This window comes from Hyaena hyaena, unplaced genomic scaffold (assembly GCF_003009895.1).
Source record: "Hyaena hyaena isolate Hyena2069 unplaced genomic scaffold, ASM300989v1 scaffold_1158, whole genome shotgun sequence".
Classification (NCBI taxonomy): domain Eukaryota; kingdom Metazoa; phylum Chordata; class Mammalia; order Carnivora; family Hyaenidae; genus Hyaena; species Hyaena hyaena.
This window is the reverse complement of record NW_024081790.1, coordinates 453,960-476,792: the sequence shown is the minus strand read 5'-3', so window position 1 is coordinate 476,792 and position 22,833 is coordinate 453,960. Positions and strand designations below refer to the sequence as shown.

Below are 22,833 nucleotides of genomic sequence, written 5' to 3'. Positions count from 1 at the left end.
GGTGTGGGGGGTTGTGAATAGTCTTAATCTTTCTAATTCCCCTCTAAATTTGGTAGGATCTTCTGAAAGTAGAGGTAAAATGACTTTATGATGTAAATGCTCTGCTGCTGTCCAGGGACACAAATTCTTCTGTGGTGGGGGGTCTAGGACACACCTGCAAAGGACATTGTGTAGGAATGCCTGAAGCTGGCAGAGCCTGATTACAGAGCCCTGGAAGGTAGGAGCAAAGGAAGCCTTATTGCCAGTCTCGGGTGTTTCTGTTCAACTCTTTTCCTGGCTTTTAGCACTGACATGAGCAACGTGCATACTTTGAACCTGCAGATTAGACTGGGTGCTCCCTGTAAACTTGTAGGGAAAGAGAAGTTACAGCAGGCAGATGAAGTTGGATTTTTTTCCCCAAATATTTATTTTTGAGAGAGAGAGAGAGAGAGAGAACATGAGTGGGGGGGGGGGGTGCAGAGAGAGGAGGAGAGAATCCCAAGCAGGCTCCTGGCTGTCAGCTCAGAGCACCATGAGGGCCTCAAACCATGAACTGAGCCAAAACCAAGAGTTGGATACTTTAAAAAGAAATTTAATGTTTTATTTATTTCTGAGAGAGAGAGAGAGAGAGATAGCATGAGCAGGGGAGGTTCAGAGAAGGAGATACAGAATCTGAAACAGGCTCCAGGCTCTGAGCTAGTAAGCACAGGGCCCGATGTGGGGCTCGAACCCACGACCCATGAGATCATGACCTGAGCTGAAGTCGGATGCTTAACCGACTGAGCCACCCAGGCGCCCCAAGAGTTGTATGCTTAACTGACTGAGTCACCGGGTCCCCTCAGTTTTAAGTCTTAAGTCTGATTTTTGTTATTTCATCTTATCAAGAGAGTCCCTAAGGCTAGCCACTATACTAGTAAGACAGTTGAGAGTTCTAGATAAAGATTATTTTTAATATAGCCAATTTAAAGTATCCATCTTCCAGCCATTGATGAGCAGGATCTATTAACAGTGACTCAATCCAATAAGCCAAAATGGTTAATGGTTTAACCAGTGATTCAAGGCATCCAAGGAGGGCATAGATGACACGGCCCCCATGATTCAAAAGTTTACTCCCAATATTAGTCTAAGAAAGCAAAGGCCTTTGTATAGGTGGTGAGGCTGGTGTAGGGAAAATGGTGTCTCTGGTCCTTACAAAATGGTGAGATGCCTTTAGTCAAAGACTCCCTCACCTGTGACACAGATGCTACTAGAATGGAACTTTCCAACACTGACAAGCAACTAAGGTTGAGATGACAAAGGTTTTTCTTTTCTGGAATCTCTCATGACAAACTTACCACAGCCTGCGGGGAGAAGGGAGAAAGACTCGGATCCCCACTCTACTTGACTGATCCCCTGGAGAACTCTGAAAACTGCACCCTTTGAATGGTTCAGACCAAGAATATTCTCACTGGTCACAAAGCCAAGCTCTTAAAAGAGGAGTTCAACTATCTCCATTTTGACCTCAAACTTGTTAATTGATTAAGTTCTTTCCAGCTTATTTCTTAACTCAGACAGAAGATCCTGTGGGCAAAGCATCCCCTGATGGGAACCAAAACTAGCCCCTCTAGCAATAAGGTAAGCCCCCACCCCAGCAAGACTCCGCCCATGACTGACTCCAAGACAGTGATAGATTCGACCTTCACTGCCCACCTGCAGGTACTCATCCACCTTTGCCTCACATTTTCCATATATAAACCTGGAAGTATTTGTAGCACTTTGCAGATACTCTCTGAGATGCTAGTCTGCTGTCTTCTGGGTGGTGTCCTACTAAAGTACATTCCTTTCTTATTCCACCAGCACTCATCTCTGTGCCTTTGGATCTTGTTTGGGACCCCTGAAGCCAGGTGCTCTTGGATCCTTGCATACCAGCTACATTCTTAGAACACAGAACAAGATGAAAGGACAAATCTCTTAGGTGCACATTAACAGCCTTAGCTAGGCCTTGGGTCTCTTGGAGCAACAGTCACTCTAATACCTAGGAGGGATGTATGGGGATTTTGTGTTGTTTTACAGTATATCTCATTGCATGGAAGTTTTCTTGAGATTCAGGGATAACCTAGTGTCAATCTAACCCATTCTGTGACCAACTTTTCCTAACATGGGAGTCTTCTTGAGGTAGTGAGCACTCTAACATCTTTTAAGTGCTCGACCTGTGTCCACCAATTATGCAACTTTGGCTTCCAAGATGTCTCTGAGCAACAGCCTTTATTTCATGTGTGCATTAAAGGACACCAAAGACACAGACAAAAGAAAGCAAAGACCATCTCTGGGAGGAAATGGATCAGGAACCAAAGAGTACTCAAGGAAATTGAACCAAAGAGTAACCTAGCCCAAGAAACTAGTTCCATATGGATTTTCTCCTACTAATCTAAATAAAGAAGGAGAGGGGCGCCTGGGTGGCTCAGTCAGTTAAGCGTCCGACTTCAGCTCAGGTCATGATCTCACAGTTGGTGGGCTCGAGCCCCGCGTCGGGCTCTGTGCTGACAGCTCAGAGCCTGGAGCCTGTCTTCAGATTCTGTGTCTCCCTCTCTCTGTGACCCTCCCCTGCTCATGCTGTCTCTCTCTTTCTCTCTCTCAAAAATATATAAAACATTAAAAATTTAAAAAAATAAAAATAAATTAAGAAGGAGAGAAAAAGACCTCTTACCACTCTGACTCCATGTGCCTCCACACATACAGATTCTGGGAGAATGACATAGTAAGAAATTTCACCTACTGCCGGCTGAATGTCAGATATCCTAAGGATCTCTCAACTACAGCAGTGTCAGGGCAACAGGTGTCAAGCGAGTAGAAAGTATCCTGCAAAATGTGCCAACTATTGGGGAGGAAGAATTTCCTCTGTCGTTCAAGACCCTCAAGCTGGATTAAGAATCAAACTGACATTAGATTCATAGGAGAAAATAAAATTTAATAGTGAATGTACAGGGTATCCACAAAGACATGACATTTGAGTTGTTTCCACTTCTTTACTAAAAAATCATTAAGGTTGTTTATACTAGAAAGTATACTAGAAAGCAAGAATGCTTAGTGATTAATTTCTTTATACCAAACATTCCCTTAGGATAATCTCTTAGAAGTGGAATTTCTGGGTTAACAGCTTTGATTCTGAGTTTACAGGATTTTGCTTGATTCCTTCCTTCCTTTCCTTCCTTCCTTTCCTTCCTTTCCTTCCTTCCTTCCTTGTCCCTGGATGGGCTCAAATGATTTTTCTTCTTATGCTATTATAATCATGCAGTGAACAATGTTTCATATCCTGTTTTATTTTATTTTATTTTATTTATTTATTTTTTTTATTTATTTCTAGGAGAGAGAGAGAGACAGCGTGAGCAGGGGAGGGTCAGAGAGAGAGGGAGTCACAGACTGAAACAGGCTCCAGGCTCTGAGCTGGCAGTCAGCACAGAGCCTGACGCGGGGCTCGAACCCACGAACCGCGAGATCATGACCCAAGTGAAAGTCGGACGCTTAACCGAGTAAGCCACCCAGGTGCCCCTCCTGTTTTATTTTTTAATGAAAAAAAAATTTCCCCATGTTATCACATGTGTTCTATAAAATAATTTTTAAGTTTACTTATTTTTTTAGTAATTTCTATACCCAACATGAGGCTCAAATGCATGACCTGAGATTGAGTCACATGTTCTTCTGACTGAGCCAGCCAAGCACCCCGATTTTTAAATCTTTATGTGGACATAAGGCTGACATAAAGTTAGTCAATTTATTTTTTTAAATATTTTTTTATTTATTTCTAGGAGAGAGAGAGAGAGAGAGACAGCATGAACAGGGGAGGGTCAGAGAGAGAGGGAGACACAGACTCTGAAATAGGCTCCAGGCTCTGAGCTGGTAGTCAGCACATAGCCCGATGCGGGGCTCGAACCGACGAACCGCGAGATCATGACCTAAGCGAAAGTTGGACGCTTAACCGACTAAGCCACCCAGGTGCTCCAAAGTTAGTCAATTTAATCCACCCATTCTACTATTTTGGTTGTGGTACAGTTAGTTTCTAGCTTTTCATTGGGGTAAATCACACTTTTAGGAACATCTCTTTGTAGAAAGTCTAGTGTACATTTAGGATAACTACTTCACAATAAATTCTCAGAAGGAATTACTGTCTCAAAGGACACATACATTTCTGAGGTTAGTTGATAAATATTGCTAAATTGCTTTCCAAACTAGTTATATCAATCTACATTGTAATATGTTATATCTTATACAGGTTAGATATTAGAACAACTTGGTAGGCTGCGGAAAATCTTTCCCTAAAGATCTTTAAAAAGAAAACAAGTTTCCTTCTCTGTGTTCCAGATTAAACTTTCAAAGACATGAGAAATGTATGACAGCTCTTGATTAAAAAGAAAAGACATTTAAATTATAAACACCAGGAATGTTAACATGAACTAGGTGTTCTTGACCTTCTCTATCATATCAGATCTTAGATTTGAATGGTGACTTTCTTTCTAAGTAAAATGCTTTTACATTATCTGTACAAGCAAGGTAGGTTTCTTTTCTATGGACAGGGAAATACTGAGGCACAAAGAAAGTTTTTAATTGATTTTCCTTTTGCTATATAATTTATGCTAAACTCACATCTATAGTTTCATGCCTTAGGAGAACACTTTGCAATGTTAGTAAACTTCAGGTTCATCTCCAGACAGATTAGAGAAACACTTTTTTTTGAGAGAGACAGAGACAGAGACAGAGAGAAAGAATCTTAAGCAGGCTCCATGCCCAGTGCAGAGCCTGACTCTCAGGGCTTGATCTCACGACTCTGGGATCATGACCTGAGCCAAATCAAGAGTAGGATGCTTGATTGTCTGAGCCATCCAGGTGCTCTAACAATAATTTTTATTTATTTTATTTTAATATTTAAAAGTCTTTTTAATGTTTATTTTTGAGAGAGTAAGAGGCAGAGTGCAAGTTAGGGAGGGGCAGAGAGAAGAGGAGACACAGAATGGGAAGTAGGCTCCAGGCTCTGAGGGCTCAGCACAGAGCCTGATGCGGTACTCGAACTCTTGAACCACAAGATCATGACCTGAGTGGAAGTCAGATGCTTAACTGACTGAGCCACCAAAGAGCCCCAACAATTATGTTTTAAAGATGGAGTTCCAAGAAGGAAGGCTCCGTCTAAGGTCTATCTTTACATGAAAGAAGGTATTATAACACAAAAAGAAGGAATTTCTCATACAAAACAAATGATACATGAGTGCCTGGCTGGCTCAATCAGTGAAGCATCTGGGTCTTGATCTTAGGGTTGTGAGTTCGAGCCCCACGCTGGACTACTTAAAAAAACACACACACACCTGGGTGGCTCAGTTGGTTAAGTGTCTGACTTCAGCTCAGGTCATGATTTCATGGTTCGTGAGTTTGAGCCCTGCATCGGGCTCTGGGCTGACAGCTAGGAGCCTGGAGCCTGGTTTGGATTCTGTGTCCCCCTCTCTTTCTCCCCCTCCCCTGTTCACTCTCTGTCTCCATCTTTCTCTCAAAAATAAAATAAACAGGAGCGCCTGGGTGGCTCAGTCGGTTAAGCATCCGACTTCAGCTCAGGTCATGATCTCATGGTTCATGCGTTCAAGCCCTGTGTCAGGCTCTGTGCTGATAGCTAGCTCAGAGCCTGGAGGCTGCTTCAGATTCTGTGTCTCCCTCTCTCTCTGACCCTCCCCTGCGCACACTGCCTCTCTCTCTCTCTCTCTCTCTCAGAAATAAATAAAACATTAAAAAAATTAAAAAGAAATAAAATAAACAGTAAAAAAATTTAAAACACACACACAAAATACCCCCCCAAAAGAAAAAATGCATACAAGCTTCACCCTAATATTTTGCAGTTTATAAGAATCAAGGCTTCCCCTGAGAATCTCTTGAGATGACTTTAAAATGATAATAATGTATTCTTTCCTCTGCAGGAATTATTAAGAACCAGTTTGTGTTATATTTTATTTGGTTTTTAAATTTTTACTTTTATTTATTTAAAGTAAAGTCTACCCTCAACGTGGGGCTTGAACTCAGGACCCTAAGATCAAGAGTCACATGCTCTACCGACTAAGCCAGCCAGGCGCCCCTGTACTATATTTTAAACATCGAGGTGCTTGTTCTAGAGCAGAGTTTCTCAACACTACTGACAATCAAAAGTGTCTCCTGACTTTGTGAAATGTTCCTTAGGGGACACAATCTTCCTGGTTGAGAACCACTGGTGTGGTACACATGGTATATTCAATTCCATTTAATAAACTCTTTTATGTCCAGATGAATGACAGATGGAAAAGATGGACAGCTTGGACACTAACATCTTTGAATAAATATTTTCATATTAATTTCATTTTTTCAACTTGATCTAATACAGTTTGGGAAAATTGTATGTCTTACCACAGCAAATAAATGGAAAGGTAAAATGGAGAGCAATTGCTAAGTATAACATTTTCCAAATCTATAAATAGAATATGTGGGTTCCATATAAATTATGTAAATCTAAAGTTTTCATAATGTAATTATCTGTGAATGACAATATTATATGAGCAAATGGCCTTTTCTGTTTTACTAAGTAAAATACAAGGTCAGATATCTGGGTTTTCTAAGGCATTACAGAAACAATTTGAAAGCTGCTTTGTTTATGAATTCTATTTTCAATCTTGATAATTTAAGTGGCATTTCAAATAGGACAATTTAAAATTCTCAGTACAAACAGGATAAATGACACATTTGAATTAAATCCTTAAGAAAAATCTTGAAATAAAATTAGCAGTCAGTCTTTGCTCTTAAAATTTAAACCACTTATTTTTGAATGGTTTTACAATAATTGTGTCAATAAATTTGGCCAAAAAGTTTTCCTAACATATATTTTCCCTGTTGCAGTATGTCTTTTCTCAGACATTATGAACAACAAAACCTGAGACATCACCAGATCAACCCTCAGGGTTCCATGTTGGGAGCCTCCCTTTAACCCAATATTATAAGGACTTTCTCATATGCTTATGTTCACAAATATGCCTTCTCTTTTTTTTAAATGTTTTATTTATTTCTGAGAGAGACACAGCATGAGCAGGGGAGGGTCAGAGAGAAAGGAAGACACAGAATCTGAAACAGGATCCAGGCTCTGAGCTGGATGTCAGCACAGAGCCCGACATGGGGCTCGAACCCACAAACCGTGAGATCATGACCTAAGCCTAAGTCAGATGCTTAACCAACTGAGCCACCCAGGGGCCCCACTAATGTCTTCTCAATATCTGAGGGAGAATTAGTAAATATTTGGCATAAAACAGTTTCCTCTGAACTGTTTTAAAATTTTTCTTGAATCAGCTAAGATGCTTTCTTTCATCTGTGAATAACAATATCCAACTAAGAGTGGCAGATATAACAGGAAGTTTTAATGTCTTACCTAAGAAGTTTAGAGGTAGATGGTCATACCGGGCTAAACAGTGCTGTCAGTGACCCAGGCTCTTTCCATCCCCATATGTTGCCATTCTCAGCATCTTTGCTTTTCTCTACTGCTTAATGGCTGCAGTATGGTCTCCATAGCTCCAATAGCCTATGAAATGACAGGAAGGAAGAGGTGGGAAAGAAAGCTCTCCTTGAATATCTTGCTTTCATCAGGATGGAAAATCTTTCTAGAAGCATCCAGAGAGAGTGCTGCTGAAAGGCTCACTGACTAAACCTGGGCCACATGGCCAGCATTATGTGCAAATAGGGTGGGAGAGAGTGTATCTGGCATTTTTAGCCTTTATTATAGAAAGCAGACCTTGCCAGAAGGTAAAAGAGAGAGGAACGCCTTTTTGTAAGCCACCAAAAGTGTGTGACAATTGATATTTTGGGAGAATGTCCCTCAGTTTACAAAAGTGTGATGTTACCAAAGTTCTATGAGCATTCTAGTTTTATTTTCTTTTCTTTTTTTTTTTAGTTTTATTTTTTTTTTAAGTTTTATTTACTTTTGAGAGAGAGCAAGCAAGCGTGCATGTGTGGGAAGGGCAGAGAGAAAGAGGGAGACAGAGAATCCCAAGCAGGCTCCATGCTGTCAGCACAATGCCCGATTCCAGGCTCAAACTCATGAACTGTGAGATCATGACCCGAGCTGAAATCAAGTGTTAGAGGATTAACCAACTGAGCCACCCAGGGGCCCCTTTGAGCATTCTAAATAGCTACTTCCTTTCTACATTTCCCATTTTGATCTGAGAATGAAAAATGGAAAAAATGAGATTTAAGAAACCCAATCCAGTTTGACAAATATTTCATACTACATAAAAAACAACCATGAGTAGGTTAAGCAACTTATAAGTAAGTTGCTAAAATAAAAGCCTGCTTGATTTCCCTTTAGTAAGGGAGGTTCTTTAAAATTTCATATGCTGCCTGTTCTCCTCAGAGCTTGCGGATTTGAAAAATGTGCTACTGGTGCTTTTGTAGACACGCAGAGGGAAGTCATTTAATATATTCAACAACTTTACTTTTCAGGTTGCATCCAATTATTTTATGCCACCACTCTCCAAAGTGTGCTAGAGGTCCTGGCTCAGAAATGCGGGTCAATCCCTCAGGTTGCCTGTCTTCTGAGAGCCCTTTCTTGACGTAGAGGTAGGCTGGTTGAAGCATAGCCTTTCCTCTTTGGAGCATATGGCCTCTGCTTTTCAGATATACTTCTTGAACATTCTGTTTCAGCAGTGGGACTGGTGGCCTATGGTCTAGCAGCATCTCCTGTCAGACAAGATGAAGGTCTTTGAGTTTCTTGTGGCTGCTCCTGACCAAGTTACATTTTCTCTTGGGCTCTGAAGCCATGTCTGTCCTTGGCATTCTGCTGCTCCACAGAGGTGGAAGCGTGGGTGTGCTGGTGAGAAAGGAGTGCAGTCTTCTCCTTCGGAAAGTCACTAGTAGGTGGCAGAGATAAAACCTGGACTCAAAATATTTCTTATTCCATTTCTCCTCTTTTTGTCCCTTAATGTTTTTAGGAACTATGTAATAATTAGCATGGCAAGTCAAATGCATCTTCAGCACCCTCAGATAACATCAGGAAGGGATGATCAATCAACCAAAGAGTTCATTTTTTACCATAATGTGATGAGTCACTTTTAGGTTTCTCAGGGGAGGAAAAAAAAATTACAAAACTTTCACTTACCTCCTAATACTAAAAGATTTCTTCCTCTTTTACTTTAATGTTTAAAAAAAAAATCTTTTTTTTTTTTACATTTTTATTTATTTTTGAGAGACCGAGACAGTGTGCGAGCAGAGGAGGGGCAGAGAGATGGAGGGAGACACAGAATCTGAAGCAGGTTCTAGGCTCTGAGCTGTCAGCACAGAGCCCAACGTGGGGCTTGAACCCATCAACTGTGAGATTGTGACCTGAGCCGAAGTTGGGTGCTTAATCCACGGAGTCACCCAGGCACCCCTCCTCCTACCCTCTAAGGTTAATGATTTGATGCTTGCAAATTAAACTGACAAAAGGCAGATGAGCAAGAGAAAAAAGAGATTTATTTACACATACAGCACGAGAGTTCACAAAGAACTGTGATTCAAGGCAGTTAGAATTTGGGGCTTATCTGCCATCTAATAGGGGATGAATATGGACAGAAGGTCACTTCTGGGAGAGTAAATGACTTTTTGGAAGGATGAAAAAGGGCACTTATGAAAAGACAGACAACTTTTTGGAGAGATGAACAGGCCCTCAGAAGAACTGGTAGAAGATGTGACAGTTTTGTACCAACATCTGTTTGAAAAGAGTAGGGGTGCTCCTGGGGAGGAGACTTCCGACAATTCCTTTGCTTTTAGGCAGGTGAGGCATTTAGGAACTCAAATGCCTTCAGCTCAAAATCATTTTTATGCCATAGTACCTTGTCCTAGACGCTTTCAACTTCTATACTCAGCCCTGTTTTTCCTGAGAACTTAGGTGAACAGAATATTCTCAAATCAGAAATTCAATGCTATTATCCCAGAGCTGAGCACTCTGTACCTCTTCTTCAAGTGCCTCTGCCACTAGAAGTGAGGTTGGCTCCACTGCTCCTGGCAGCTGTGTGAGGACTCCATCTTACTCCAGAAAGATTTCTGGAGCACCTACTCTGTTCCAAGCACTGTTCTAGACATGTGGGATTCAAGGTAACTGTATCTACATCCATGTTTCCTCTTCCCCCCTCTTAGACAGGGCATCCCTCTTGCTGAAGGCTACTTACTGCTCTACTTGTACTTTAGATGCCAACTCCTGATGGGTTCTTCCCATCAGCACCAAAATCATACTCATAATTTTCCCACTGCTAAAACAATGACAAAAACGACACTTTCTTTTACATCCTTCACCAAGTCCCATGAGCTTTCTTCCCACCCCTTCCAAATGAAACTTCTTGATGGCATTTTCTGCATTTGTGGTCTCTCCCTGCAGCTGCACCCCCCACTCCTCCACCCACTACAACCTGGCTCAGCTATGAACTCCTGCTAAAGCCCAAGGGCACTTGGCAGCCTCTCTCAGTAACAGCTCATGTTATTGACATGTTCTTGATATATTCTCTTCCCTTTGTTTCTCTAATACCAACTCTCACTTGTGGTTTTCTTCCTAATTTTCTAAAGCTCATTGTTTCCTCTTCTTTGTACTCTTTTAACCTAAATACTAGGGTTCCTGAGACCTCTATCTCAGGACACCTTCTTTTTCATTCTTCTACCTTCTCCCCAGTCTATCCACGCCCATGGGTTGAATTACATATTTGGAGTGCGTCAGCTCATACATGGTGTCTCCAACTAATTTCTACTGAGTTCCAGACAATATCCAACAATCCACTTGAAGTTCTCCCAGGCAGTCAAAATCAAGAGTTCCAAATTGAACTACTCCTTTTTTTGCTGTTCCCTGGCTGCTAATGGCATTGCCATCATTTAATTGTCCAAGCCAGAAACTTGAAGTCTTCTTGACTCCTTCCTGAACCTAAACTACACAAAACCATCAAATATTTTTGAGTTTGTCCTCTTCTCTTTCAAACTTCTACTGCCACCATCATCAGCACTTGCCAAGATGACTAAAAGAGTCTACTAACCAGTTTCATTGCCACCAGACTTGCCTCTCACCAATCTATGCTTTATCCTTAGTCAAGATGATCCACTGACATGTAAATCTGATTATGGCACTCTCTTGCTTGAAACCTTCAATGACTCCCCATTTGCAATTAGGCTGAAGTCCATAACATATTTCTTTTTTTTTTAAAAAGACACATTTATTCAGCGTCATGATCAGACTATTACATTTAGCAATCAACAGCATGGGTGCAAAAAAAAAAAATCTACATTAAAACCCTTTGTTGGAATGCTTTACACTTTCCACAGAACAGAAACTAAAATAACCTGTTATACAATTAGTCACAAATACAGTCCTCGAGTTTTTTGCCCATACACATGAGTATTGTCTAAAACATGTCTTCTTTGTAGCAGCTAGGCCCTGCCACCACTGTGCTTGGCTGAGTTCACAAATCTGTTGTAACCTGTAGCTTCCCTGTCACTTCTCTGGCTCTCCTCTCCTGCTAAGCTTTGTTTCCTGGCAGTAATTAAAACCTTCTGCCACTGCCATAGCTACTGCTGCTGCTGGAACCACCATAGCCACCTTGGTTTCGTGGTTTGGCAAAGTATTGGCCTCCACCACCATAGGGGCCAGAGCTTCTGCCTCCAAAATTTCCTCCTTTCATGGGTCCAAAATTTGAAGACTGATTGTTGTAATTGCCAAAATCATTATAGCTTCCACCACCTCCAAATCCGTTATAGCCATCCCCACTGCCACCATATCCACCACCACCTCGACTGCCTCCAAAGCCACCACGCCCACTGAAGTTTCCTCCACGACCAAAGTTGTCATTCCCACCAAAACCACCTCCACGACCACCACCGAAGTTTCCAGAACCACTTCGACCTCTTTGGCTGGAGGAAGCACTAGCCATCTCTTGTTTAGACAGAGCCTTCCTTACTTCACAGTTGTGGCCGTTCACAGTATGGTACTTTTGAATAACAATCTTGTCTACAGAGTCATGGTCATCAAATGTTACAAAAGCAAAGCCTCTCTTTTTGCCACTGCCTCGGTCAGTCATGATTTTGATCACTTCAATTTTCCCATACTGTTCAAAATAATCTCTTAGATGATGTTCTTCAGTGTCTTCTTTAATGCCACCAACAAAAATCTTTTTCACAGTTAGGTGGGCACCAGGTCTTTGAGAATCTTCTCTCGAGACAGCCCTCTTTGGTTCTACAACTCTTCCATCCACCTTGTGTGGCCTTGCATTCATGGCCGCATCCACCTCCTCCACAGTGGCATAGGTGACAAACCCAAAGCCTCTGGAGCGCTTGGTGTTTGGATCTCTCATTACCACACAGTCCGTAAGCGTTCCCCATTGCTCAAAATGGCTCCTCAGACTCTCATCGGTTGTTTCAAAGCTCAAACCTCCGATGAAAAGCTTCCGCAGCTGTTCAGGCTCTTTGGGAGACTCTGACTTAGACATGACTGCGGTGGGAGGGGAGACTTTATCGATGCTTACTCGGCGGCGTCCACGGGCAGAAAGGTCCATAACATATTTCTAAGACTTGGCCTCTGATAACTTTCTTAGCTTAATCTGTTGCTACCCCCAAGCCTCCAACACTTAGTAGTGCTTGGCATATAGTTTATATTTATTGTTTTAAAGACAAATGGTATTTTTCCTTACAAAAGAAAAAAAGAAAAAAATTGTCTTGTTTATTGCTGTATCCCCAGAGCCCAGAATAGTGCCAAGAACACAGTAAGTGAGCAATAAATATTTCTTAAATGAATGAAAGAATATATGTATCAGTTCTAGTGACTACAGAATGGGGATAAGAAAAATGGAAACTTTTTAATTCAATAAGCATCTCTTAGAGTAGCATATTTACAAGAGTCATATTCTAAGATTTGGCAAATTTAAGAACCAGCCACAGTGATCTCAGAAGAAAAACATTTTAAATGTGGAAAAAAATCACACTTGTTTAAATTTTACAAGAAACAAAATACAAATTCATAGTATCTTCATTACCTCTTATTTTCATGATTTTAAATTATGACTAATGCAGTGTTCCAAACTTAATCATTATATAATTAAAACAGATGAAGATAAGATACTTACTTTGAAATCAGGATGTCTATTCCAAAGATAGATTTCTTTAACATTTAAAGACTATTATTAAATAATCCACAGAGAGAAAATTTAAAGCTTGAACATCTAAGAAGCAAAAAAATATTTTAATTAAGAAGTTGATGAAAACAGTACCTGTAGATAATGATACATATTAAGGATAATCTCCAGATTGTTAATCTATATTGCATAGGAATGAGAAACACTATTTCAATAAAAATAAAAATACCTTAGGGAAAAATGTTTTAGGGACTCTTTTCAATTAAAGTATGAGATATATTCTCAATTCCCTGTATTACTGAATAGAAAAAGTAAATAATAGGTGCATCCTTTACAAATAAGAATGATTTATCAAGTGCGAGATAATTTTACTTATTATATCTATTCTCTCCACAGGATATATAAAGTTATGCCTCTTCCTCTTGGCATGAAATATCTCATAAAACTGGGTCACCTGGGTCACCTGGGTGGCTCAGTCGGTTAAGCATTTGATTTCAGCTCAGGCCATGATCTCACGGCTCTTGAGTTTGAGCTCCACGTGCGGCTCTGCATTGAGCGTGGAGCCTGCTTTGGATTCCCTGTCTCCCTCTGCCCTTCTCTATCTCTATAATAAAAAAAAAAATCTTTTAAGACTAACCATCTCCTTTGAGGAGCACCTGGAAGGTCAGTCGGTTGAGCTTCCGATTTAGGTTCAGGTCACCATCTTATGGTTCAGTTCATGGGTTCAAGTCCCACATTGGGCTTGCTGCTGTCAATGTGGAGCCTGCTTCAGATCCTCTATCCCCCTCTGTCTCAGCCTCCTCCTGGCTTGCGCTCTCTCAAAAATAAATAAAACATTAAAAAAAAAAAGACTAACCATCTCCTTTGAGATGACTGGCTAAACATTTGGGGATAACAAAACACAAGGTTCTATCCCTATTTAGCACTAACATCAAAACACAGTGCATGTACATTAAAGAGGATAATGTTTAAAAAACTAAAATCATAAAATATGTGTGAATATTTATAAAATGTTTAGAAAGTTTTGAAAACATTTCACCAACAGTGGAAAACATAGCGCAAAGTTTGAGAGATCATGATATATAAAAACATAAAAATAAGCATTAGCATTAGACTTAAATGAAGTTATTTATTTATTTATTTAGAGAGGGAGAGGGAGAGAGCGAGCATGCAAGCAGGGGAGGAGCGGAGACAGAGGGGGAGAGAGAACTCCAAGCAGGCTCTACACTGTCAGCATGGAGCCTAATGTGGGGCTCAAACTCACAAACCGCGAGATCACAACCTGAGCCAAAGTCAGAAGCTTAACCGACTAAGCCATCCAGGTGCCCCATTAAATGAGATTTTAATTTATTCACATGTAATAAATCAAATGATAGAACTGAGCTTATGATGAAAAGCAGTAAGACAATAATCACTCCCATGAAAAATGGGAAAAAGATGGGGATAACAAAAAGGATACAATTTATGACTAATAAATGACTAATAAATACATTTTAAAATGTTCAACCTTTTTTCTAACCAAAGAAATGCAAATTAAAATGAGATGCCATTTTTCCATAACCAATTAAGAGAAAAAAATGTAAATGCAACAAGGCAATATTTATATATAAAATGTTCACATTTGAAGGTAGTAATTTTTCTTTTAAGATTATCTTAAGAGTTTCTAGAAGTATCCAAAAAACCTTGGATATGCAAAAGGATTTAGTTATAAGGATATTTCTCACAGCTCTGTTTATAACATTGCAACATTGGAAGTAATAGGGGTTTGTTAATTATGGCACATTCAGGGGTGCCTGGGTGGCTCAGTTGGTATAGCATGTGACTTTTGGTCTCAGGGTTGTGAGCTCAAGCTCCAGGCTGGGTGTAGATCTTACTTAAAAAGAAAAGAAAAAAAAATGACGGCATAGTCAATGCTGCAATATTATATATCCATTTAAATAACACTAGAATATTAATAACATTGAAAAATGCTTACATCAAGTTTAAAAAGCAGTTTACCAGTTATTGTATAATATAATCCTATTTTTCAATCAATTACAACTTACTTTAACATATTTTCTTTTTTTCATTTAACATGTTTTCTATAACAAATGTGTATATCTTTTTTAAAATGTTTATTTATCTTTGAGAGAGAGAGAGAGAGAGAGAGAGAGAGAGAGCAAGCTGGGGAGGGGCAGAGAGAGAGGAAGGGAGATAGAGAATTTGAAGCAGGCTCTGCACTGTCAGCACCAAGTCCAACATGGGTGAGATCATGAATGGTGAGATCATGACCTGAGCCGAAGTCAGACGCTCAAACAACTAAGCCACCCAGGCGCCCCCTTTTTTTAGTAAGAAAACTGTTTTTCTATAAAGGCCAAGGAAATCACATTAGCTATCTCCTGCTCCAATTCTATACTCTCCAAGAAAACTTATCATTACCAACTTTTTTCCCCCCAGGCATTTCCATAACAGAAAAGGGGGTGCCCTGGAGTGGAGATGTGAACATTTTGTAAATTGCAAAGTGCTACCTCCCATTGTAGATTTCTGGTGATACATACAGCCTAGAAGAAAAATCAGAAGCCATTAAAAGATGGAAACAAATTGATTGAAAGGAAGAAAACAATAATAGGAATAAAGTATGAAAGTCAGGGACCTGGAAAAGAAGCTAAGGTATGGTCAAATATGTTTGCAAACCCTCAGAACAAATGTGAATCCTTAGTGATGAGAAGTAGTAAGAAGGTGATGGTCACTGCAGGGAAATATGGACAAAGATGCAGATAAGAAAAATCTACAAAAAAATACACATTAAAAAATAAAGTTTAGCCTCTTTTCTAACTAATTAACGCAAAACAAAATGAACATTAAAAAATAGCTTATTTTGAAATGCAATATCCCAAACTGTGCAGAGACTAGATAGCTTTCTGTGGTCGGATGTAGTCCTCAAAGTCCATTCTACCTCAAATTTCCTCATAATGGTTTGTCACAGTGCCTCCTTCTGAGTTAAGATATTGTTTGGGTAAGAACAGATTTAAATGTGTAAGTTACTATCAGTGAACACATCCAGAAACAGAGGTTACTTTGAATAGTTTCCGTGAGCAAAATCTTTAACCAACATCTTAAATATTATGAGTTTTGGTTTATTTTGATTGGAGGAAGACATATTTAAAAGGGTGAAGTCCTGTAAGACACTCTGGACAACCAGAGCTAGCCTAAAGGCAGTGGAAGCCAAAAAGACATAGCAGGAGGAGGCAGGATTGAACACCAGTATGGATGGGGCAAATTTATGTCATAATTCGGCATTCTGAAAATAAGTAATTTAGGCACATAATATCTTGAGCATGCCAGGCACCATATTAAGAGTTTCATGTAAACTGCTTTAACAATCTTATATGAAAATATTATTATAGCTATTTTAAAAACAGTTCATACTATATAGAAACCTAAACTGGGATTTCCTAACTCACACCATATACTCTAGAAATCAAAGATTTCACTGTGAAAGCATAACTCTAAAGCATATAGAAGAAAGTGTATAGAATATTACTGCGACTTTGGGAAGGACAACACTTTTTCAGTAATACCCACAAAACACAAATAATGAATCGAAAAAGTAATGTATTTGACTACATCAAACTAAAGATTCTTGTTCAACAACAAAACCTCATAAATAAAATTTATAGGTGGCTGCAAGGCTGGGAAAAATTATTTGCAACATCTAAAGCAGACAAGAGATGATATCTAGAACATAGGTTGTTCTGTAAACATTTAGTAGATATTTTAGGATTTCTGGGTGATAGGGTCTTTGTTGCAACTGCTCAACTCTGCTGTTGTAGCATGAAAGCAGCCATAGACAATATAAAAATGAATGAATGTGGTTGTGTTCTAAGAAAACCTTATTTATAAACAGAGGTGGTGAGCATGACTTGGCTTGCAGGCTGCAGTTTGTTGACCCCCTAATCTAGAATCTACAAAAAATTCTTATGGATCAATAAGAAAAATTTAGTAAACTTAATGGAAAACTAGGCAAGGGATATCAATAAGCAACTGGCAAAATGAAAGATCTAAATGGCTAAACAAGTATATGGATGTGCAACTTTATTAATCTGAGAAATGCAAATTAAAAGGAAGTGCCATTTTACACCCAACACATTTGTGAGAACATGAAAGTCAAGACAATTCAGGTGGAGGGAAGGGCCCGGAAAAACATGGAATCCTCATGCCTTGCTGATGAATTTCAGTTCTAGAGGGACATTGTGCAAAGCAATCTAGAAGTGCTAAGTGAACTTAAGTATGCGTTTCCATAATCCGAATGAAGGAGAGCTCTTTGATAAAGGGCAGCAGGCACTTTATAACAACATAAGAACATTTTCCTTATTTTGTAATTAGATACAACATATATTATTTTTCTCATTTCACTACGAACAGACAAAAACACCATCATAGACTGTCACTAGTCTACAGACCAGCTGTTATAAACCACTGTCTACTAATGTGCTTTAGACATGAAAAAAAATCTTAATATTCTTAGCATCTAATTATTTTGCAGCTTAGAGTTTCATATCTTTAAGAGAACTGGCTTTATGATACCAGATGAATGGAGTGCAAAGTTTACATAAATTTAATTTAAAGCAAGACTTCAATTTTGTAGGATAGACAGTTACACGGTTCTGCTCTTAGATCTTTCTGTGTTCTTCCTCCTCTAAGGTGTCAGGAGCATGTCAGTAGAAAACTGTGAGAAACAGCCAGTTAATAAGAAGGGACAACTATTGAATATCCATCAATCTTTAACTAAATAAAACTATGATATAAGGATGTTTTTTCTCTCTTTTCAATGGGAAACTAAATTAGACAATATAACCTGCTTGGTAATTAGAATTGCAGCTTCCTTTAGTCATTTTTTTTCCTACCTCCACCCTGAGTATAATCTATTGTGGCATTAGGTTTTGAAATAGAGGCTTTCCTTTCATTGAATTCATTTACCGTAGTCTGATAAAATATACAAAGGATTATTCAAATTATTATGGCCTAAACAGTAAGAGTAGCTTGCAAATACACTGATTAAAATGGCTTATTGTCTGAGAAAATATATCCACATGCTTTACCTTTTTTTTTAAAACACTTTATTTTTATGTAAGTAATCTCTGCACCCATCGTGGGGCTGGACCTCATGACCCACAACCCTGAGATCAAGAGTTAAATGCTACACGGACTAAGCCAGCCAGGCATCCCTCTACATGCTTTACCTTGAAAGTAATTTGTTACTCAAGTCTATTTCCAGTACTGAAAACCACTCCAGAGTTCAAAAAGCTGTAAAATAAATGAAACATTTTCTTTCTTCTCAGTCTTTCTTCCAGTGAATTGTACACATTAAACAGGTGAATCTTATGGTATTTAATTGTATCTCTGAGATAATCAGTCATCTAGTCTTGTGGATCTTAATTGTAATAGAATGAAATCAGACGCAAAAAGGTGTGGAATGAGGCTAGCCAATGAGGAATTGGACTAAATTTCCAGCCTATTTGATTTGGCCTTTAAGTAATCTAGGAAGAGAACATGCACATGTGTGTGTGGTGGGGGAGACAGAGACAGAGAGGGAGGGAAGGAGGAAGGGAAAGAGAGGAGGGGGGAGAGAGAGGGAGAGAGAGAGAGAGAGGCAGAGGGAGAAGCTGGTTCTGTGGACAAGGGAGGAAGTGCTAGAGCAAAAGGTCAAGATCAATCAAATGTTAGAGTTGAAATGCTTTTCCATGAATTCCCAAGAAACACAGACTAACTTAGAGAAGCCTTCTGTCAGACACTATTGAAAGGAAACATGATAGTCCTCTTTCTTCATCCATAAACAGGCCATTTCCAAAACAGTAGAGAGAGCACAGGAATCTCATTTAAAAAAGACTTCTTTCTGTGGCCTGTAACAACTTTCATATACAGGTGGCTTGAATGAAAACTGAAGGCCGCTTTTAGAATCAAGAATTTAAAAACAACAAAGATCATACTGTAATGTAAAGGGAACAATTTTGACAGAAAAGAATACAACTTAAAAAAAAAAAAGACAACACATAGATGATGAGAAAACATACAGTGCTGGTACACATTTATTCTTTTATTGCTAAACATCAAATGCCAGGAACCATGGTATCTTCAAGTTAAATACTAAGAATGAATTACAGCACAGTCGAAAGATCTGTAGATAAAAACACCTGTGCACTAATGATTAGTATGCGTATGTTTAATAAATCCCATAGGACAAACTGATGACTGAGCGCCATGTATCCATTAAGTGCTTGTTTGAAATTCGCTGTTAGAATAGATGACCATGACCTAAAGAGCGATTATTAAAACGTCAAGTTTAACTGCATGTCTTTTCAAACTGAGATGAAAAGAATATATACGTTCTACACAGACTGTCGGGGATTAAAAAAAAGAAAAAAACACCCTCTTGAAAATGTAAACAATGTAGAGTAGGAACACTGAAAATAAAGTTTTACTGTTGAACAATGTGACAACACAGAAAGAACATTTTCTTCAAATCCTCAAAATAATTCATTTTTCTAATCACTCTACAGAAATCAAAATGGATGAATTTCATAAAGATGATAATATACCAGGAACACAAAGACCTTCAAAGTTATCTCTTTATGTTAACATATATTTACAGTAAATATTCAATAATACTATTTATAGCTTACTTAAATAGAAACATGCTTTTCCAACCCATAAATAATACTATTCATCATTCATTCAACCACATTTATTATTTATGATGTCTCATGCACCGTGCCAGGGATGCAAAGATGAGTATGACATGGTCCTTACTCCAGAAGTTCCCACAGTCAAGCTGAACAGACAACAGATAACATTTCCTTAATTGCATGATAAGGCCATTTCCATACAAATGCGACTGATCTGCTCAAATCCTGACCCTATAGAGCAACAGACCAAGATGTTCAAATGCTACAAGAAAATTAGTTTTTCCCCCCAGAAAAAGAAGTCAATGGGTAGGATTTCCTTTCTTAAGTTTTTTTTTCTCAGTTTTAAAAAACTGACCTGCACATATACAACATGTTAATTAGTAAACTGCTTAGTTCATGCAATCGAATTAATTATACAAGTATTTCATGGCATTCCCCAAGCTCTACTACCTATACCTAAACAGGGCTGAGCTTACTCTGCTAACAGTCTTTGATCCCAAATGACTATGTACCTAAGAATAAAACAAATGCATTTATTTCCTGGGATAAATGACTAATGTGTATAGTTTTAGTAGTGGTAATAACTGATGACCTCAAGCCATTAATAAAATCTTAACACTATACTCCATATATAATTTCTATTTAAGAAGGCAGGCAAACATATAATACCGTCTAAAGAGTTCCTTAAAAAATGATTTAAAAGTTTTAGTGCCTGAAGAGCAACTCAATGATGGGAAAAAGGTGAATACCCTGGGACACCTCACTTAGTGAGGGTACGTGGCTGTTAATGTTCTTGAGTGCATGAGAGAAGCACATATTTTTCATCAAAGAATTACATGCTCATACACTTAGAAGACCAATAGCTTCACAGTGGCCTGTTGAATTTCTGGATCTTCCAGGGCTATGTCTCCAGTCCAAAGGACCTTAAACTACTCAGGGCACTTTTGGGTTCAAGAGCCAGGTCCCAGGCTCTGGCAAATCCACATCTGTACTCCCATGTAGCCATTCTCACTGCACTACCAAGTCTTCCCTGGACCCATAGAGGTAGCTTAGGGGAAAGATGGAAAGCAAGGACTAGGCATTTAATTACTCAATATAGAGAAACATGGAAGCTGCTGGTGAGGACAAAGTATGGTTGAGAGCTTAAGGTAGATGCTTCTTGAAGACAGGAACCCAGAACTTAGGCCCCAGATAACCCTAGCAGCATAAGAGAAAATGTCTACCCTGGAAGGGTTTCGAGCCCTAAAGCTTTGTAGAGAATGGTAACCAGGACTGCAGCAGATCTGTCTTGTTACCTGTTAGAAGACCAGGCTCAGTTCTGAGGTTCGACTTTAATTTCCTCAGCTCACAGGCTGCAAGTGGAAGATACCTCTTGCAGCTCACTCTAAATGTTAAGGCTAGTGCTGCTTTATGAGGGCATGGGGACATCTGACACTGTCAAACAGACAATTCTTATAGAGCAAAACATGTGTTGTGGTATTGCAGGTCTTACTTTCTACTTTGTTCACGTACTTGGCATCATTTGACAAAAATTTCCCCTTTCATGTCAGCAGATTCTTTTATAGAATTTTATTAATTATAATCAGACCTCAGTTGTCAGAGTACAAAATAATACACCATTAAATCTTAAAATACTTTTCAAACAAGACAAAGGACAAGAGATACAGGCCAAGAAAATGCTCACCCTTCCACTTGGCCAGAGTCTGGTCTTCTTCAAATCTGGATTCATGATATTTTTTCAAGAAGTTTGCCCCAATTAATTCCATCTAATTCTGCTCTCCTTTACACTACTGTAACATGATATGGAGTTGCACAAAATGGTTTAACATGAATTTTCACTTGTTTAGAAATTGTTCCACAAGCATCTGAAATTTGTTAAGTTCAGTTTTTGAAGTTTGTTAAATTCAGTCTTTAAAATTAGAATGTAGTCAGAGACTATGCCTTTCATTTCTTCTGTTTATCCCCCAGCCCAGAGTTTGTATATTCTGATACAAGAGGAGCTTAAAGTTGTTGGTTAAAATGTAATTTTAAGGAAACACTTTGTATTTCATACCAAGGATCATTCTGCCATATGAGTGCAAATATTACCGTGCTGTAACCATCCAGAGTCCCAGGGTCACATTGGCAGCCAAAAGTACACTGCCACCAAGCAAGATGAAAAATCCTATCAGATCTTTGACATCATTGTCTCCAATCACTGAGGTAAGGGTGGCATCTAGGAAAGAGTTTAAAATCCACTGACCATCCAAAGCAAAGCAGGGCACTGCATTAACAATAGCCAGAGCTCCTGAGAGGGAAATCAGGTACCTGGGTAAAATCAGTTAAGGACCCAACTGTGAGGTCTGAGTGGAAACCACATTTCTGGTAGTCAGAAGAAGATATTTTATTAGGGCTGGATTTGAGTTTATAGTTGACTTCGCTGCTTTCTTGAAATCTCTGCCCACCAGTATAGGACACTCCTTTTTAGATCTCTACTATTTAAAATAAATTATTTATATTATTTCAAAGCTCAAAAACCTTGGCTAGAAAAATAAGGGCCAACCATTTGTAAACTAAGGCAATCTATAACAAACTCCAAGTTTCTGTAATACTTTAATGACACAACAAGGGAAAGGAATGTGGAAGCAATTAGCAATAAGGGAAAATTACTTTTTGATCCCTACAAAGTGTTACCTTAGAAAACATAGAGTTTGGTCCCTTCAACTCTATTTTACTATTATCTATAACTAGTGTACACTATAAGTAGTATAAATATTAACTGTAACATAAATATAAGTGTATTTTACTGCCATCTAAAAGCTTATATATTTCATAAATCTCTGAGGCAAAGCTGCAATCTACAAAGTACAATCTTGATTGTACTTATTTTTTAGTAACTGTTCATTTGTTTTCCCTTTTATGTTTTTGCAAATTATTGGGGAAGGAAATGAAAATGATTTAAAAGTGACAAAAATATGTATTGTGCATCTGAAATTGATATAATACCATATGTTTACTATACTGGAATTAAAAAAAGATCCATGCTTAGTAATAAACTTAAAATCTAGCAGGCAAAAAAAGAAAAAAAGAGACAGAAATAA

General features: G+C 38.8%; 1 protein-coding gene and 1 long non-coding RNA gene across 4 annotated transcripts in view; both read right to left on the bottom strand.

Annotated features, from left to right (window-relative positions):
• LOC120224320 overlaps positions 1–13,158 on the bottom strand; it is a 39,501-nt gene extending 26,343 nt beyond the window's left edge. The window contains exons 1-2 of the long non-coding RNA XR_005526529.1: positions 13,080–13,158; positions 7,382–7,531 (exon numbers count right to left, since the gene is read on the bottom strand). This is a non-coding gene — a long non-coding RNA (uncharacterized LOC120224320). The remainder of the gene's footprint in view (positions 1–7,381; positions 7,532–13,079) is intronic.
• A 5,992-nt stretch (positions 13,159–19,150) lies between these two features.
• MBTPS2 (membrane bound transcription factor peptidase, site 2) overlaps positions 19,151–22,833 on the bottom strand; it is a 39,573-nt gene continuing 35,890 nt past the window's right edge. For all 3 annotated transcript variants that reach the window (XM_039222557.1, XM_039222558.1, XM_039222559.1), the window contains one exon: positions 19,151–22,060. In XM_039222557.1, coding sequence (XP_039078488.1) covers positions 21,838–22,060 — 223 coding nt within the window. In that variant the 3' untranslated portion in view covers positions 19,151–21,837. The remainder of the gene's footprint in view (positions 22,061–22,833) is intronic.